Genomic DNA, 18579 nt, shown 5'->3' with positions numbered 1-18579 from the left:
GGCCAAGGAAAGGACATCAACTACGATCATTGAATGTGGGAAGGGCCTCGACTGATGAGAACGTATATTGTCATGAGAACCTCCCCAATTAGACACCTTCGGTGTCTCTCTGTATTCTGCATGGTTTGTTGTTGCTGGCTGCGGAAACGAAGCTGGAAAGTCTGCCGAACCCAACGTCGAGGCTGAATAAACCTCGCTCGCAAAAAGTCCGCGTAGGCAATCTAGTCAACCATGAGATGCTGTACGAGCTGCACTTCTGAACAACTCGCAAGGTAAATCGGATGATCGTCCTCAAGGCCAACAGACCTTCACTGGTCTCAGATATGCTGTTCGATGCCGCACAATGTTACTGGCCCACCTGATCAGGCTCTGGTTCCAGGTCACATTCCTCAAATCTCGCGCCCGTTGAGAGATGGCTGCAGAAGCTAGACATGCCCCCAGTCCGGCACCAACCTTCACGATCGATCTAGATCTACCTCCGCAAGAAAGGTACAAGGCTCTTGCAATGGAGTACAAAGATCGTCTCAGGGATCTTTCAATATTATTCGATAGCTTGCTAGCAGACATAGGCCTGCCTTCCAGCTGTCATGGCTCGGTTAAGCGCCTCGCTCGATTGTTGTTGAGACGACTCAGCTCCCCCAATTGAAACAGCCGAGCTGCGCGGCATAGCTGAAGTAGTCGATATGCCGATGTATCTTTTGGTCGCCTTCAACACAGTCCTAGACCTTCTTATGGGTTGCACTTCCGGCGCTGGTAAATCATTGGAGCCTGGTCAGCCTAGAAGCGAGGCCAAAATGCTTCATTTCCGCACTCTTGACTGAACGATGGATCCTCTTCGGTCTGTCATTGTACAGCTCAACTTCGTTCGGAGCAAGTCTGCTAGACCTAGTCAGGTTCTTGCAAGCAGCGTCTCCTACGTTGGCTTCGTTGGCGTCTTGACGGGTGTTCGTCCAAATCTTAGCCTATCCCTCAATTTTTGAGCTGTCCACAACGCCCAAACGAAACACGATCATTTCAAATTTTACGTGAATCATCTCCTTGTTCTGTTAGGCTACCGCCGATCGATATCCAGCATCTTGAGGAGTTATGTACTTCCAGAGACTAACAGTGACTGCCAAGTCAAGTCACTAGGAGAGATATCCGATGACATGGCCTCTCTCCACACGACGGCAGCGTATCTAATCCTCTGTGACGGCATCTCAGCTATTGTCATCGAAAAAGACTACGGTACTGGCTTGATCCGACATTCAGATACATTCATCGCCGCTACAAATCATGACGAGCTACTCCATCATCCTCAGTCGGCAATAGCAACCCCTGCCGCGAAAGCAGCCACTGACTCTCGCTCCCACAAAGCAATTGAGCTGGAAGAACTTCTTGAAGAGAGCAAAGACCGCCTTGATTGCATTTCTTCAAAGTGGAGATCCCGTGTGCGGAGGACCAAAGGGCAGTTCAAACATACACACAGACTGAATACTGAGGAAGCTGAGAGGATCACCAGCATAACACAATCAGAAGTGGTTGAGTGGGTTTCAATGTCCCCTACGACCAACGAGCAGACGCACAGTGCTAGCATCCTGGATCCTAAAAGGGGCCAGGTCATTTGGACAGGCGTCTATCTTGGTCCATTAATAAACAGCGACGACTGAGAGAGCTCCCACGTCTTTGTAGGATCCAACAAAATATATCGAGACAAGAATGCACGAAGCGCAAGCTTGGCTCAAAATGGGTTCCTCAACGCAGCCGAGTCTCAAAGGGGCTACTCCGACTTCTCATGGGCGACAAGGTGACACATGACAAGAGTTCCGTGCAGGTGGCTGGGAGCATTCCGAGCATGACCTGCATCGATGCTGTGTTGCGATGGTCCGGTTCATTCAAGGGAGAAAGCCTGCTTCGTCCGCAACTATCCATTGGCACGCGAGACCACATGCCTTTGAGCGGGTATGTCCTCTGTGCTCTTACAGCCTTGGCTGGGCATCACGAAGTCTAGCTCCTCATCGGAACCTGAGGTGGCGGGCCGTTACTCATGATTCATGAAGTCGGTTGAGAATGTCCCTTGGATTGCCCAGCAAGCCGCTTGGCCCATTAGGCCTCCAACCAGACCCCTTTTATCGTCCTTTGCGTCCTCAGATCATTCAGGATCAAGCCTCGGGACTGTAGTCCCGCTCTCTGACACATTTTAACCATTGATACTCCATAGCACACAAATAAACAATACGTTGCCATCTGTCGTCCGCAGGGCTGGGGAACTCAGACTCGGCGAAGCATATCCGGGGGGAGTTGGCCATTAACTAGTACTACGGCTTTGGCAGAGGCCAATTTCTCAGCACCTGGAAAACCTCAATGGCGGGGCGGTCAGGGAGGATAAGCTTTTAATTGTGTTGCGAACACGTCGTACGAATCTAACGCAGGGGGATCCGGTGAAACGATGAGGCATGAGGTTAGTTCTACTCCAAGGCTGTCGTTGCCGTAGCAGGACGAAGGGCGGGTTATTCATACGAGAGCAACGAGGTGAAATGCAGTGTTTTTATTTCTCATCGAGCAAGTCGCGTGAGAGCATTCTAAACGATCGTGGTGGATGTTTCGCGACGTTTACCCCGTTACGAACCATGGTTTCCATGCTTGTATCCGTATGTATTGTACTATTAAATAGCACGGCCACCCGCGATGTGCATTAGCTTCCAGTGGTTGAAGGGAGGCTAAGGGTCCGACAGGGGATCAAGCGAGGCTTATTAGGAGGCGCAGCGGGGATGGGTCGAGGCTCCGCCCCGGACAAGAGAACGGAGGAGGGAGACGCTGGGAGGTTGGGATGAGGCTGGCGGAGGAGGATCTGGCTATACGGCACGGAGATGTGGTGGTGGTGGTGGTGATGGTGGCATGAACCGTTGGACGTTCAGAGTGGAGAGAGACTGTGCATCACCTGTTTGATATCTCTCTGTTCAGCACGATACAATCCCTATCCCCCGTGTGTTGAACCCTTGTCCGGACATCTGGTGGGCAGCCAAGATGAGCCTCGTCCGATGCCTGAGAGACGCCGATCAATATGTACAAATCAATCCTCGGACGGAGTAAGCGTTCTCTGTACTGACGCATGGGAGGCCTCACTAGCCGGTGCTGGACATGATTCATGTCTATCTTGACGATCACCCTCCCGTCAGATGCGCCGTGACATGCATCAAATTAAGCCCCGGCCCTGTGAAACCCCAAAATAGCAATGCGTCTCCCTCACACTGCATCGCATGTTCCGTTTTCCGGCCTCGTTGGTGTTTGTCCCATGGCCCTGTTCTGGTCGTCTGGTCGCGACGTTGGGAATGTCCTGCCCTGCCCTTCCATCCTCACCCTGTTCGTTCGCTGTCTCAAGTCTCGGCTGTGTCTTGCCCTGGCCTGTCCTTAATTTATGGCCCATCGGATTCGCCTGCCACCTCCACAGTAAGATTCACTTGACTTGGCTGACCATTTTTCAGCACGCTCTCTCCGTTCACGCCATCTGTACCGAGTATCTCGTTGTGTATATGGGCATTCCTTCTCACTTGCCTTGGTCTGTTTTGTTCCTTCCGTCTCTCGAGCGTTCTTTCCTCCAAAAAGTCTCAGCGTGAGACCGACTTTCGTTTCAACCTGCGGCGGACTTTATCGTCTTCGATCTTTGCATTCCCATCGTCATTTCGTTTTGCTCCAGAATAGTCTCGTCACATCACAGTCGTTCAATATGACTAGGGCACTACTATCTCTTACTCTCCTGGCACTCTCGGCCACGCTTTCTGTCGTTAATGCTGCTCCCAGGCCGTGGGGGCCGACTCCCCATTTCCCCCATATCGACGACTGGAATACCAACCACTTCCCTGGGAAGTACCACGCATGCACAGATGACAACGTCAAAATCCGCAAGGACTTTGATTCCATGGCTCCTCAAGAACGCAAGGCCTACACCGACGCCATCAAATGCATCATGGACCAGCCATCCCAGTTGGATCAGACACTCTACCCTGCTGCCATCAACCGATACTTTGACTATGCAGTTGTGCACACGAACCTAACAGAGATCGTCCATCTCTCGGCCTACTTTTTGACATGGCATCGATACTACCTTCATCTGTTCGAGGAGGACTTGAGACGGACATGTGGTTATAAGGGTGCTTTTCCCTATTGGAACTGGCCTGCCACCGCGGACAATCTCCGCGGCAGCGCTGTCTTCGATGGCTCCGAATACTCCATGTCTGGCGATGGTGAATATGTGGACACGGGCCCCGTCGTTCTCTCGCCAGACTTCTCGCTCCCTCATGGCTCGGGTGGCGGCTGTGTCACCACCGGTCCATTTGCCAACATGGAGACTACCATCCAGCCCATCTCGATCCAGAACCTCATCCAAGGTCTGCCGTTGCCTGAAAATACCTTTGCCCTCAACAAATCCTGCCTGACGCGCGATCTCAACACGTATGTTGCCCAAACATGGTGCAATGAAACTGCCCTGTACGAGGCACTGGAGAGTGACGATATTGCCACCTTTGATACTTTGATCAACGGCGTCGCTGGCGGTGGCTCTCTAGGTCTTCACTCTGGGGCTCACTTTGTTGTCGGCTCGCCCGGCTCCAACATTTTCGTGTCGGTGCAAGATCCCATCTGGTGGCCACTGCACGCCTTCCTTGACAACTTGTACACTTCATGGCAAGCTCGTCATCCGGATCTTGCCGATGCTGTGTACGGTACCTTGACCGCCTACAACGCACCACCCAGCCCTAATGGAACTCTGGACTCTCAGCAGCCAGGCTGGGGCTATTTCGAGACTAAGCCTTACACCATTGGCGAACTCATCAGCACAACTTCGGGTCCTTTTTGCTACAAGTACGACGTTTCCCTGTAGGATATGAGACACACACGCACGCACAAGGGTGGGGAATGGTCATGAGCGTTGGTCGATTGATTGATTTGTACATGACAGAGGCAATGCAAAAGGCCAGAGAAAAGACTTTATGACTACCATTCAAAATTTGGGGATGTGTATTATTCTTCATGACTATAATGAATAGACAGGCAGGCAAGCAAGCCAGGTATTATTATTAATGGGCATTGGGTGCACATACAGCTCTCTTGTTTGTGTGTTTGGAAATCTTATTACTTCTATTTCATGGGGTATATATAAGGTAGTAAGTAAGCAAAATAGTATTCGTACCTAATCAGGTAGGCAGGTATGTGTCCAAGCTTCTTACTGTATGGTCATTGCCACCCACTTATGGTTCTAACTAGATATCCAAGTTCCGAGTAACCTGGATGTGGACAGACGGGGTACCTACTTACCTCCCTACATCTGGACGGGTACATAGATTCCAAGTACGTAGCCAAGGTAGGATAGGTAACGTGACAAGTAAAAAAAGGGGAGATTTCTTCTCAACAGGGAGTTTGTTTAATTTATTCGGTAGTTGACTTCTTGCTTGGGGGGGTTCTGACCGCCCTCACTTTTTTTTCTTCTTGGTCTTATCGTCCACGACAATCCACCTCTTGTCCACGCCTCTCCTCCCCAGCTCCTTTTCCACCACGTCCCTCTGGTCGCCCTGCACCAGGATCTCCAACATGCCGGGCTTGCCGCCGACGTGCTGACCCACGCTGGCGCTGCCCGCGCACTTCCTCTGCAGTTCGGGGCCGAGGACGTGCGGGTTGACGCCGAACGTCTCCAGCCCGGAAATCCTGGTCGCCGTCTTGGTCCCGGATCTCTTCTCCACGACCACGCCCACCTGCGGCGGCGGGCCGGCCTTGGGCTTCAGCGCCGGGTCGGGATTCTCGGGGTCGTAACTCTGGTCGTTCCGGAGCAAGACCCAGTGCGGGAGGCAGAGGTGCGGGTCGTCGAGGATCCGTCGGAGAAGGACGTCGCGGCCGACTTCCCCGGCTGCGAGGGTCCGCGTGTCGCTGGCGGCCGACGAGTTCGAAGAAGCGAGGATGTTGTTGGCGATAAACGGGTCCAGCTTGACGAAGCGCGGCGACGACGTGCCCTTCGTCAGCTCCGGGTTGTTTTCGATGTACCTTTTCAAAAACGCCGACACCTGCGAAGCCGTGTAGAAGGTGGTCTTCGACGGGATCAGGTCAGGCACGAGTTTGCTGGACGCTCGGTAGACTGTCTGTATGCTGAGTTTCTGGCCGACAGACGGATCTCCGCCGCCGCCGGTCGTCGCCGCGGGTTGGCCTCCGTCGTTCGCCGAGCCGCTCGGGTGTTGCGGCTGCTTTGGCTTGGGCAATCTGTAAGGTGTGAAGTTGGCTACCCTGCGATCTTCAAAGTCGATATCTAGGATGACCGTCTCGCCTCCGTTGCGGTCCTTGGATTTGACCAGAACGGATTTGTCCAGGTACTTGATGAATTTCTTGGTGTTCTTCCACGACGTCTTCTTGATCGTGTAGTGCTGGTTTTGGATCCGCAAATGAGGCTGCACCATGTTTGCTATCAGGAACGAAGGCTGGATGGGGAAGTCGATGCCGTAATGTGGGGGCTCGCCGTTCTTCTTCGCTTCGTGCACGGCATAGAGAAAGGCGTTGAGGAAGGCATCGTCGACTTCGGCCGTTGTTGGCTCTCGCTCGGGCTCGGCGGCTTCCTCCTCATCCTCGATCGATCCACTCCCATTAACGACTACAGCCTTGCCGTTCTGTGTTTCTGTTGCCGGTTCAAGGGCGACGCCGCCCTCCTCTTGAGCGTCCCCATCTTCGTCCAGGTCGAGATCCGCCAGTCTTTCTGCGGCACCCTTGAACTCCAATTCCCAGTCTTCAATCCTTTCGGGCGCAGGCCGACCGCCACTACCTGTGGAACTCCAGTTCCAGATCTCGTCGCCGTCCCAATGCACTCCTTCGACCGCTGCACCCTTCGTGCCCTGTACCCTACCCAAACTGGAGATGTCAATCTTGCACGTCCCTACCCACACCGGCACAGTAGGTCTTTCCAGTCCAGCGACAGCAACGACGGCACCTTGTTTGGCAGCCTCTGGCCACGGCGGCCCACCGACAAGACCTGGGGTCATAAGATCTGCGCCGGTTCGAAGTTTCTCGATCACAAAGTCCGGAGTATGGAGTAACGGCACCAAGCCTGGATTATGCCACAGGGTGTACACGGTAGGATATAGTTTCGCATCTTTCCCATACTGTATCCACAATATTCGTTCTTCTTGTCCGGGACGCGCGCCTACGTAGACTGTGCCAGACACCAGAGTGGCGGTCGCTCCGGCATGTGTCGAAAATCGAGCAGACAGGCATGTTTCCGGGACCAACGACGTTCGAGTAGAGGTGAGAGCAGGAGTCGGGTTGTTCGAAGAGGCAACGGCCTGGACTTCTTCAGTCGAGGCTGTTGGATCGATCTCTTGAAGGGTGGGTATGTGGACCTTGTAGTCTGAGATGATCTGGTCTGCTAGTTTTCGACGGTCGGAAGATCGGAGAGGGGAGAGGTTTTTGATCTGTGGCTTCTTCTTGAACATCTTCTGCTAGAGACGTGGGTGGAGGGGCGGTTGGGTAGGTGGAGGGGAAATGACTGGAAGGCGAAGTTGCTTGGTTCTGGACAGCCGGAATAGAATAATTTCCGGCAAATGCTTGCAATAGATGATGAGATATGCCGCTAAACAGAAGAAGAGATGAGAACAGTGGTGAGTAATAAGAGAAAGTACCGTGTCGTGGACAACGAATTGAAGAAGCGTGAATCGATGAATTCAATTACTCAAATCGTCTGCGGTATGTAGTTGCATATGTCGTAACTACGTCATTTTGTGTACATTTTGCTCCATGTCACACCATTGCCGCCTCACACATCTCCTTCGCGAGCAATGTACAACCGTGTGCATTTATTTCCAGTTATACTCCTCCTGACCAGTACTTTCAGTTCGATGGCATTTGGAGCTTTGCGATCCTGGATCGGGTCGAGTCGAGTGCTTTTTCACGCATAAATTCCCCTGCGCTCCCGCTGTGCTTCCTGCCACCAGTTGTCGGCATTGGGAGGGATGCCCGGCAGCGGTATAGGTTCTCTCAACCGTCGTTTCTGCTCTTGATCGATCCCTTCTTGCTTGTTTCTCGGCGCCATCGCTTCATCCACGTCCAGTTGCTCGAATCCGGTGAGGGAGCCCATCAATTTTGGCGGGCCCAGCGGGAGCTCGTGGCCCTTGTCCACTTCCCAGAAATGGTAGAGTTTGCCATACAAGCCGACGACCTGCTCCATGGCCTCCGTCTCCAGCTCGTCCCAAGCATCCTTGCGGTGCCGGTGTGAGTCTGGGTACGGAAGTACAAGCATGCCTGACTTGACCTCGAATTCGTGAGAGTGCCCTGTGACGGTTCGTTGTCCCAGTCAGAGAGAGAGAGAGCGTCATCTCAAAATTTCAGCACGCGACAGTCGGCTTGGACTGGAACCAAAAACAAACGACCATGTTTTTGGGGGGAGGGAGAAAGGGGGGGGGGGTGAGTTTCCTCTCAGCAACACACTTACAATACTTTTGCTCCTCGGGGTCGAGCTGTTCGTACTTCTCCTTTGGAATCATGTATTCGACGCCAATCAGGCGTGCGTCTGGCTTGCACGAATCGTATATCAAGCACTGACGGAGATCTGGAAGGAAAGCAGTCAATGCTGTCAGCCCACCTGTCCATCACTTGCCCGGCAGGCGTCTTGGATTTTGTCTCACCTTTCCTGACGTGGGAGCAGAAATGATGGGCGCTGACCGTTCTGACCTCCCCACGTCTGGCCTCGTCCGTGTAGATGTGTAGAGCGTGAAGGTACTCGCAGATGTTGTGCAGCGGCTTCATTTCAGGCTGCTGCGCCGGTCCGACGTGTGTTTGAATTCCAAGGTACAGAAGCCACGACTTCAACCACGCCGTCGGGCTGAACTTGAGCAGTCTCGCCGCCACGGTCGATATGCCCGGGCCGACTACTTGATGTCGATTCATTTTTCTTGTTCACCTCGACGATCTAGGTTGGAGTTGAGGTGATTGCAGGTGAGAGACGACGACGAACAGCGTCTGTCTATTGAAGATTGGAAAAATTCAACAGACGGACGCGCGGTCACCGTCAATGTTCATATGGAACGGATCCTGGGAATAAGAAAGCCCGTGATGTCATGTTGAGAGTCGGCGCGACCTAGTGACGAAGAGGAGCAATGGAGAGACCGCCATCTCTTCGCTCACTCTCACTCTACGTATGATATACAGCCAGAGCAAAGACAAGCTACATGTAACACGGACTATCTAGGCCGAATTACATGGGCGCCGTAGGAAGGTCTCCAGACTTGGTCGTCCGTTGCTATGGTTGATACAAACGAGATTGCTCTCAAGATGGGCCGAGCTCTGCCTCCGGATATGGCTGCCGATGAAACCGCAAGGCTGCGTGTTTCCACATCGAGCCAAGTATCCGTATTTACGAGTACTTGAAAAGGGTCGGCGCAAGGCTGAACGGGACGATGGGGGTCGCTGGCTGCATTCATCCCTACCTTCCTACCCACCTACCTACCTACCTACCTACCTACCTACCTACCTACCTCTGTGGGTAGCTAGATGATCAAAAACCTATTCGAGTGAGGGGTATCGAACTCCTGGATGTGCTGGACTGAACGGAGCTGCCAGCTGTGACTTTTATGCCATGAGGATGGCCTGCCTCTACACAAAAGGGCCATAGATTCTGAATCCCCACGGCTCGAGCGACGAGGTGCGACTGTCCTCGCTCACTTCGTCACTCACTCACTCACCTCACACACCATCGTCTCGTTTGACACAGACCCGTTCCCTCTCTACATAGTCTACTGTATAGTCCTATTGTATCTCTACAGCCTCCACTCTACCAGAAACCGATATGGCCCCGTTCGGGGATCCTTTCGAGGTTTCCTGCACGAAAAGATCCACGCATACCGATCACGCCGAAAATTCCCAGCTTCGCAGATGTACATTTTGTTTCTCTCATATCTTTGCGCTTCTCCTTGCCTTGACGTAGTTCGGCACTCTCTCCGGTAGCACCTTGATCATCTGCTCCAGCCATTTCCTCGTCGTGGCCGGATCAATCACGCTGTCTATCTCGGACGCCATGGCCATGTTGACGGCCTTTCCTTCGTCGTACATGAAATCGATCATGTCCTGCTCCTTTTGCTTCCTCTTTTCGACGTCGGTGATGGCTTCCAGTTCCTTCCTGTACGCGAGCCTCACGGCGCCTTCGATCCCCATGCCCCCAAAGACGGCGCTGGGCCACGCCACGCACATGCTGTTGTTCAGGCTTCCACCGCCGAGCATCGCCTGCGCGCCCAGTCCGAAACCGTTTCGCAAGACGACCCCCAGGACGCGCCCGCCCGAGAGGACAAATTCCTGCGAGTTGCCGAACCAGTCACCGAAGCAGCGATACGTGCTCCCGGCGCCCTGGGCCTCGGTCGAGCGCTCGAAGTCCGGGCCGACCATGAACCCAGGGGTGTCGCAGAGGCTGAGGATATGCATGCCGCCGAGCCGGATGAGGAGCCTGAACAGGCGGTTGACTTTCGCCCCGGATGCGACGTCGATGGCGCCGCCCAGCGGGGACGAAGAGTTGGAGGCGATGACTGCGACTGCGCGGCCGTCGATGCGGCCAAAGCCCGTGAGCACAGAGAGACCCCACTCGGGACAGAACTCAATGAAGCTGTCATCGTCCAGAAGGAGGTTGATGACGCGACGGACATTGTAGGCCCGGCGACGAGATGACAGTGGCGGCACCGCCGTGCGCAGGCGAAGAGGGTCCGAAGTGTAGGGACTCTCTGCTGGTGACAGCTGCGGATGGGTGAAAAGAGCCACGATCTTGCGGACCATCGGTGCGGCTTCGACCTCGGTGTCTACGAGTACATCGATGCCACCGGAGCGCATGTGGACGTCGACCGGGCCGATATGTTCGTGCTCGAATCGCCCTAGGCCGCCGCCCTCGATCATTGCTTGACCACCCATGCCGATTGTGGTGGTCTTCCTCGACGGCGCATCCTTGGAACCACCCCGTGTACCGATGATGATGTCGCACGTTCCCAAGAGTGCCGCGTTGCCTGCAAAGCAGTACCCGTTTACTACTGCGACCGAAGGTATGCCCCTGGCCTTGATCTGCCCCATGAGAGCGAACGATGGTGTCTTGAGGCCGGCCGTGCCCAGGTGATCAGTGTCGCCTGGTCTTCCACCGCCTCCTTCGGCGTACATCACCACGGGCGCAGGATGGTCAATGATCGACTGGAAGATGCGGTCCAACTTTTGATGATGGAAGTGGCCTTGCGTGCCCGCCAGCACGAGGTAGTCGCCAATGACAACCGCGACGGGATGAGAGTCCATCTTCGCCCAGCCCACGATGATACCGTCTCCGCTTGTTCGGGCGATGAGATGGGCCATCGGGTACCTTTTCCTCTGTGCCGCAACCACGAGGTCTCCGTATTCAATGAATGAATCCTTGTCTACGAGCAGGTCGAGGTTTTCTCGGCCTGTGAGGTATCCGTTTGCATGGCGTTTGGCCACGTCCTCGTCGCGGCCAGCATATTGCAGGAAGGCCTTGCGTTCGTTCAGTTCCGTCAGCTCCGGTCGTAGCTCTTCCGGGTTTTCAGCTTCGGCCGGGTCTTGTGCTCTGCCAGATGAAGTATCACCGTCCGAGATGGTGAAGAGAAGAGCATCGCCGGCATTTACTTGCTGTCCTGGCGTCACCGCCACCTTCGCCACAGTGCCGTTGGAGTCGCTCCGGACCGAGTGTTCCATCTTCATCGCTGCAAGAATGGCCAATTCTTGGCCAGCGGTGATCTTGTCGCCTTCATTCACTTTAATTGAAAGAACAACACCCGTGAGATGTGCGAGCAGCTCTTCGGAGCCAGGCGGTCGCTCCACTTTAGCCGCATCCCCAGTTGGTGAGGCTGACTCCTCCAAAGTTCGGCCAGCTTTGGCCTGCAGCGTGTCTTCGAACTTCTGCGTGGAGCTGTACAGCGCCTCAAAGTTCTCCTGGATGGTCAAAATGTTGCTCTTGCCGTCTTGCACGGCCGGGAGATCTAGCAAAGCCATCAGGAACGCCTGATTCGTCCTGCATCCTACAATCCTTGTCTCGTCAATGGCCCAACGAGCTAGCCGCAGCGCCGACTCATATGACGACGAGGTGACAATGAGTTTTGCCAAAAGGCTGTCAAACAAAGGGCTCACAGCATGCTGCCGGGATCCGTCAAGCGCTGTTTCGACTCGCACGCCTGCTCCCGTGGGAAAATAGCCTTGCCGAATAGTCCCCGCCTCAGGCTGCGTGGTACCATCTTGCCTGAAGCTTTCGGCGTTAATGCGGAGCTGTATGGACGTAAGTCGAGGAGGTGGTGGCTCCCGTGTTATGGACAGGTCTGCCAGCGTTCGTCCCAAAGCAATCCGAAGCTGTAAATCCACAAGGTCTATGCCATTGATCTGTTCGGTGATGGTATGCTCGACTTGTATCCTGGGATTCGCCTCCATGAAGTAATAGTCTTCGGTTGCTGCGTCGACAAGGAACTCGATCGTGGCGAGACTGCGCAGTTTCACTGCTTGTCCTAGTTTCACCGCAGCTTCGATGATGGCTCGCCTAAGCCGCGGAGTGATGGAAGGCGAAGGGGCAATCTCGACGACCTTTTGGTTTCTGCGCTGGAGTGAACATTCTCGTTCCCAGAAATGGCAAACTTGTCCAGTGCCGTCTCCGAGAAGCTGGACCTCGACGTGTTTAGCACCGTGTAGATATCGCTCGGCAAACAAGCTCCCGTCGCCAAAGGACGCTTGTGCCTCTCGCTGGCAGGCTTCGTACGCCTCGCGAATGGTTTGCTCGTCGGTACTGTCATCCACGATTCGGATGCCGCGCCCTCCGCCGCCAGCTGCGGCCTTGAGAATGATTTTTCTGCCTGGCCCCAGGCTCTTTCCAAAGGCCAGTACCTCCGCGATGGAAGAGCCTCGGTCGCCTACTGTCTTGGTGCCAGCTAGGACCGGGACGCCTGTGGCTGCCGCCAATGACCTCGCGCTCACCTTGTTACCCAGTTGCGCCAACTGCTCGCTCGACGGGCCGATGAACACGATGCCTTCGTCCTCGCACAGTCTCACCAGCCCGGCGTCTTCGGACAAGAATCCATAGCCCGGCGCGATGCCCCAGCATCCTTCCTTCTTGGCAATGCTGACGATGTTGGCGGCATCGAGATATGCGCGGGGACCTTCTTCTGGAAGCGCCACCGACGCCGTCGCAAGACGGACGTGTGTCGCATCCTTCTCGGCCGGAGTGAACAGGGCCACGGTCTGGACGTTCGGGTAGACCGAGTATGTTCTGATGAGCCGGCACGCGATCTCCGATCGATTGGCTATCAGAATCTTGAGGGGCTGAGAGGGAGACATTCTGACGCCCAATCTGAGATACCCGGGAGCTGCTTCATCTATTGCAGAGCGGCAGCGTTCTCGTGTCACGCACAATCATGATCGATCTTTGATCTTTGCCTTTGCGCTATTCTGTGTTTCTGCAGTGTTTATGGGCGAGACATGGGGTGGAAGTGCCGCGGCCCCGAGCTCGGTTGTGTTCGGTAATGCGGGCTTAGCACACGCTTTTGTCCTCCCTGCCTCCGCACTCCAAAAGAAGTATCTACTTCCATGTACCTCGTACCTGTAGACTGCACCTTAAGTGCTTATTGAGCGCCGTCTCCAGTAGACGCTAAGCAGTGATGGGCAGGCCGAGGAGCGAGCACATCCCGGCATCCCCTGACTGTACGTAATCTACAGGGCCACCAACGGCGAGTGGAATGCCAAACACCTCGGGATATCTCGAGGTTGTCACACCGCAGACTCTGCTCAATTGAGGGCTTATCTTTAACCACCCATCAAACTAAAGATTCGTTGAGACCCGTCTTCAGTTCGAGCCTGGAGTCAGGAAATACCAGACGAGAAAGACCCGTCACGTTACTGTAAGGAAAGATCGATACCATCGCCGCGCGTTTTCAAAGGCCACAGTCTACCGTGGAAGTCAGCACCAGGATGCCACCCAGAACGCAGCTTCTGTTGGCTGAAAAGGGCATCGTGGTCGGTGTGATACACGAAACTCTGACCACTACATCGCGCAGAACTACTGCGAGGCTGGAAGGCTGGAGCTGCCGAGGTGACCATGCTTCCGCACCGGGGGACACATGTGGTTCTTCAAGCCTCCGGGCGCCGGTTCATGTTTCATGAAGGACCTGTACGACGAGCACGGGCTCACCGATGGAAGATGCGGAGGCTTACGGTCAGAGTCTGCCCATCGCTGTCCCATTCTCTCTTGACGTTGATCTTACCGACAAAATTAAAGCCGCAGAGAAGGATAAGGTTGGAAGGTCTCCGGAAGGCAGGCTTCAAGCTTTGGGTTGGCCATGACGGATCTGGTCTCTATCGGAAGGACATCACCCGAGGAGGCGGCGGCGGCGGCGGCTGTCATCTCGACACCGGGGCCTGCCAGCTCATCATCGATGGGAAGAATCAAAGTGGTCCAATCGCACGAGAACTATTCCGGGCTTTGACGAGAAAAACCTGATCCCGTGCGATCGCAGAAAATTTTCCCGCGGGCATTGTCGTGCTTGCAACGGGCTATGATGGCATGTGTACTACGACGACCGGGAAAGTTCCTGGTGACAAGATTGCCGATCGTGCAAAGGACGTGCGGGACCTAGAGGGAGAGGAGAGGTCAACACGGCAAGTTCAAATCATCACGCTCACCTGTTGTGCAACGCACTTCTACCCAAACCAAAAGCCGATCCACCGCGACAGAGACGTGGCGGCCATGTGGCCATTGTCGTCTGTGGTTTATGGTGGCAGTTTGGCGCTGTGTCGAACTTATTCTCGGTTTTGGCATTGCACATCAGAGCCGAGAGAAGATTACTTGGGCATGAGATCATAAAAGACAGGCCATCCTCTAAGAAAGAACTTTGCCACATATACGACGAGATTTCTTAGACAAGACATAAAAGCGATCTCAGCCACAAGCCATCTTCTCTCGACTGCGAACGGTACTGGCGAGAAGCAACCCCGAGGTAGTTCACCTGCGTTTGCGAGTCAGGTCTCCAGAGAATGGAGAAATGCGCGGAAATTTTCGTTAAAGGGGAGTTGAGCGCAAGACACAGCTCAAAACGATTTATGTTTCGGCCATAACAGCGGTCATGTATTGTCAGTTAGCGCGAGAGACGTTGTTGACAACAGGAGTCTGCAAATACACAGATCAGGAGACCTTGCCGTCGGATGTCATTTGCGTCCAGGTTAGGAGCCTGAACAGTTTGAATAGCTGTGTGCGACGCTGAAAATAATTGACATCTTGTTCTCGGCCCAGATGCTGGCCGAATGCAATCTGGACAACACCTGAGAACATGCCTGGCTTGTAGAAAGGGGAAAACTCAAAAGTCTGGGGAGGGGAACATATTATTTCTGAGGTCACACCAACAAGAACAAAACCCCGTAGCACAGAAAGAAATCATTACCTCCGAGGGATGGTAAATGTGTATCGGTCTCGATGAAGATCTTGTTGCAGCCGTGTTCGGAAAAGCAAGCACCCAGGTGTCAAATTGAAGGATGACATCCTGGTACCACCGCCCCCAATTTACGATCATTCTGTGCTGCAGCTCGAAGTTATGTGCATGATTGAGTCGTGATAGTCCACCCTGGCGTCCATCAACAACACATTGACGAGGGTTTGGTCCAGTCAACGATCGTGAGAGTACACCACATCACGTAGTCGTGTACATGCCTTCTTGGCTAAGTAAATGATTACAAGATGAGCCCGTCGGCAACATCCACTTTGGATCCTCGTGCTCGTAGCCACCAGGACTTTGACATGCGACAACGTATGGAGGATGTTTGGTGTGGCTCAATTCTTCTCAACTAACATCACGCCGTTGCCGTGAAATGGCGGCTTCATCTTGAACGTGATTGACATCTCAAAGAGCTGCTCAAGGGCTCTCGTCCAATCGCGCCGGTTTGCGTAACCAAGCTTGCATGAAAACAGAACACAACCTCATTCCAGAATTTGGTGGGTGTTCCAGAAGGGTGTTCGTCGTAATTGATTCGTCCAAGCACTTTGCGCGCTATCGAGTCCACTGGAGATGTTCTGGACCAGTCGATCTAGTCGCCAATGGACGAACCGGATTCTGCGTTCAAGTTCTCGTACAACAATGGTCGAAAGAGCTGTGCAACGGAGCATGAGGGTGGGTAGACAGCCCAAATCATTGCTAACCTTGCTGACAGCACGGAGTACAGAAGGGGTCATGCTGCTGCTGGACACCTGATCTCAACATTCCCAAGAACCAGTCGGGACTGTGGCTGTCGTACTGCTTGCTATCCGCACTGTACGGAGTAAGTTACAGTGGCCCCATGTGTACGTTTCTGGGTGTGGTCGACGGTTGAATTGTCGTGGCATGATAACCGGCTTCCACCCCGTACAGAGCCGAGAGGACCATGATAACGCGAGTCACCTGGGTGATTGCATTCAAGGCGTACCCTTGGACGCTTAGGCTACATGGGTTGCCACATGATACATCTATCGAATGTGGCAGAGCAGTTAGCATTCAGCAATCTTTTTCGACCCTGTTGTTGTTGTGAGTATCCGCACTCTGAAAGCTACCTGTAGCTATCCAGGTCAGGGGGGTCATGAAGATGGCCAGTACAGCCCATGGTTGTGCAACGCGCCCGAACCAATCCAACCAGAGCGGCTTGGCGGGTTCATCCAAGGACATTCGAAAGGAGATCCTATGGTGGAACCTTTCATGCAACCAGAGGTGTAAGCGAGGTTGGGATAACATGTCAAATGAAGTGAGTCGTGACTGATTCATTTCCGGATTTCAGAAAGGCTTAACTGAAGTTTGCGGTACGGAGGTGCATTGAAGGATAGAAACAACAATGCCATCGCTCGACAACCTCACCTCGTACTCGTACAGGACTTCGACATCCTCATGCCGCAACTTCAGACGTAGGGATCTGCCGGTTGGATCAGAGAGCATGACCACTAATTAGCGGAGAATAGGCTTTGCAATCCTATCATCGGTCGGTGATGAGCGCCGGATCTTCCTGCGGCTCGCTGGGCTGTTCTTGATAGCCCTTCCCATTAGAGTGCTGTCAAACAGGGGTGATCCTTGAATCTGCGAGAGCTGTGCAGCAACTGAGACGCACTTGGGGTATTTGGTCGCGAGGCTAGCAAAGGGACCCGCGGCCGTGCCCGGCATCCCCGTCTGGAAAACGTTGATCTTTTGCCCACTACGCGAGTCATGTCAGAGGCTTGCCTGCTTTCTTCAAAAGTTAAAACTGGTGTTCGGTTCCCGAGACCACCAGCAGGACAAAGCGTCGACATGGTGTCCCAAACCTGGCACCCTCTGGCCCTTGCGGCACCACGCACTAAGCCCGGGCCTTCGCCTATCGATCTTAGGCCATCCACTGGACTTTTGGGGCCACTCATTTCGTCTTTCGAGCCTCCTAGCTTGAGCTTTGATGCCTCCCACTGCCATGTCTTTGGGTCGACCGTCTGTTTGATGAACCGTCAACCACGTTTGAAAGACGGGCCAGTCCTTCAACACTTGCCTTTTGCGTCTTATCCGCCACTGCCTGTGGACGAATCGACGCTAGATACTGTTCTCGACCGCTCGTCTCCAGCCTGAATATGTATTGTGGCAAAGACGTTCGGCTCTGTGCAGAGTTTGGGTAGCAGAGTGCAGAGGCTGTGCCAGAGCAGCATCGAATCCAAGCGACGGGCAGTCCAAGTGGTACGTGTGTAACGAAGCGAGGAGTAATTTGGGCCTGTCTTTTAAACCATGTCAGCATACATACTCCTTGTTCGTCTACGTGCTTAGCCTTCCTGATGGTGTTGCCGAGTCCCGTCCAGTAGCCTCTTTAAAATGGTTTCCTGACGAAAATCTCGGTGCGCCGGAGAACATGCTTTGAGCTTCCTTGTGGTCTCTCCAAGAATACAATGTATTGCAGAACGGACCGTGGCATGACGAATCCCTCACTGGTTCACAATTGGGCAGCCGTCCGTTTTCTGGGGTCCATGCTCATCAAGCCCAGGATGTACGGTACATACAGTACGGTAGAGAAGTGACAACGACCAGGCGAATTAGCTTTGGAACCGACAGGGTGATTCTGAACGACAGTAGTTAGACTTGCATTAGTGGCCTCGAAAGAATTGCTGCCCGAGGTCGTGGGCCAGGTTGCCTGTGCGCAGGACTATTGTACATTATGGGCGGAATGGCGCACCAGGCGTTGCTGAGGTGCGGGACAGTTGAGAATTGAGACTTTTGCCGTGGCCACTGCGTGAGAGGGACGGGCGGCATGAATTTCCGCGCTGGGGCAGCGCAGATGGAAGCGAGTACGGGCTCTGCACAGGCGCAGTACGGGCGTCCGGGGGGCGTTGATGCACCCGGCACCAATGACTCGTGCAGGCCTAAAGAACATGAGCAACGCCTAAACCAGGAAGAGCTAGGCGTGGTGAACCTTGACGAGCCCCTGGGTGCAGGGAGGGATTATTAGGATTTTTGTACGGAGTATTACTGCACCAGTGGCCTCCGTGCCCTCCACATTCTGGTGCTACGACGCCTTTGCCGAGTACCTAGTATGGTACAGCGTGTGAAACGAGGCCTCTGTAGGGGTTGAGGGCCGTTAGTGCACCCGACC

General features: G+C 54.1%; 5 protein-coding genes across 5 annotated transcripts; 2 read left to right on the top strand and 3 right to left on the bottom strand.

Annotated features, from left to right (window-relative positions):
* Nucleotides 1–1148: 1148 nt before the first annotated feature.
* Nucleotides 1149–1649, top strand: PV08_02577 (uncharacterized protein; the record flags this gene model as incomplete). The annotated part of the gene is made up of 1 exon (XM_016376935.1): nucleotides 1149–1649. The coding sequence occupies one exon, from the start codon at nucleotides 1149–1151 to the stop codon at nucleotides 1647–1649; it is 501 nt and encodes a 166-aa protein (XP_016238505.1).
* A 2057-nt stretch (nucleotides 1650–3706) lies between these two features.
* PV08_02576 (uncharacterized protein) lies at nucleotides 3707–4858 on the top strand (the record flags this gene model as incomplete). Its single annotated transcript, XM_016376934.1, has 1 exon — nucleotides 3707–4858. The coding sequence occupies one exon, from the start codon at nucleotides 3707–3709 to the stop codon at nucleotides 4856–4858; it is 1152 nt and encodes a 383-aa protein (XP_016238504.1).
* Nucleotides 4859–5447: 589 nt separating this feature from the next.
* PV08_02575 (uncharacterized protein) lies at nucleotides 5448–7445 on the bottom strand (the record flags this gene model as incomplete). The annotated part of the gene is made up of 1 exon (XM_016376933.1): nucleotides 5448–7445. One exon carries the CDS (start codon nucleotides 7443–7445, stop codon nucleotides 5448–5450), a length of 1998 nt encoding a protein of 665 aa, XP_016238503.1.
* A 452-nt stretch (nucleotides 7446–7897) lies between these two features.
* Nucleotides 7898–8895, bottom strand: PV08_02574 (uncharacterized protein; the record flags this gene model as incomplete). Its single annotated transcript, XM_016376932.1, has 3 exons — nucleotides 7898–8280; nucleotides 8441–8557; nucleotides 8634–8895. The coding sequence occupies 3 exons, from the start codon at nucleotides 8893–8895 to the stop codon at nucleotides 7898–7900; spliced, it is 762 nt and encodes a 253-aa protein (XP_016238502.1).
* Nucleotides 8896–9897: 1002 nt separating this feature from the next.
* On the bottom strand, nucleotides 9898–13305 carry PV08_02573 (uncharacterized protein; the record flags this gene model as incomplete). Its single annotated transcript, XM_016376931.1, has 1 exon — nucleotides 9898–13305. The coding sequence occupies one exon, from the start codon at nucleotides 13303–13305 to the stop codon at nucleotides 9898–9900; it is 3408 nt and encodes a 1135-aa protein (XP_016238501.1).
* Between the last annotated feature and the right edge of the window lie 5274 nt (nucleotides 13306–18579).

This window comes from Exophiala spinifera, assembly GCF_000836115.1.
Source record: "Exophiala spinifera strain CBS 89968 unplaced genomic scaffold supercont1.2, whole genome shotgun sequence".
NCBI classification, from domain to species: Eukaryota; Fungi; Ascomycota; class Eurotiomycetes; order Chaetothyriales; family Herpotrichiellaceae; genus Exophiala; species Exophiala spinifera.
The sequence above is the reverse complement of the archived record's forward strand: the minus strand, read 5'-3'. Positions and strand labels throughout refer to the sequence as shown.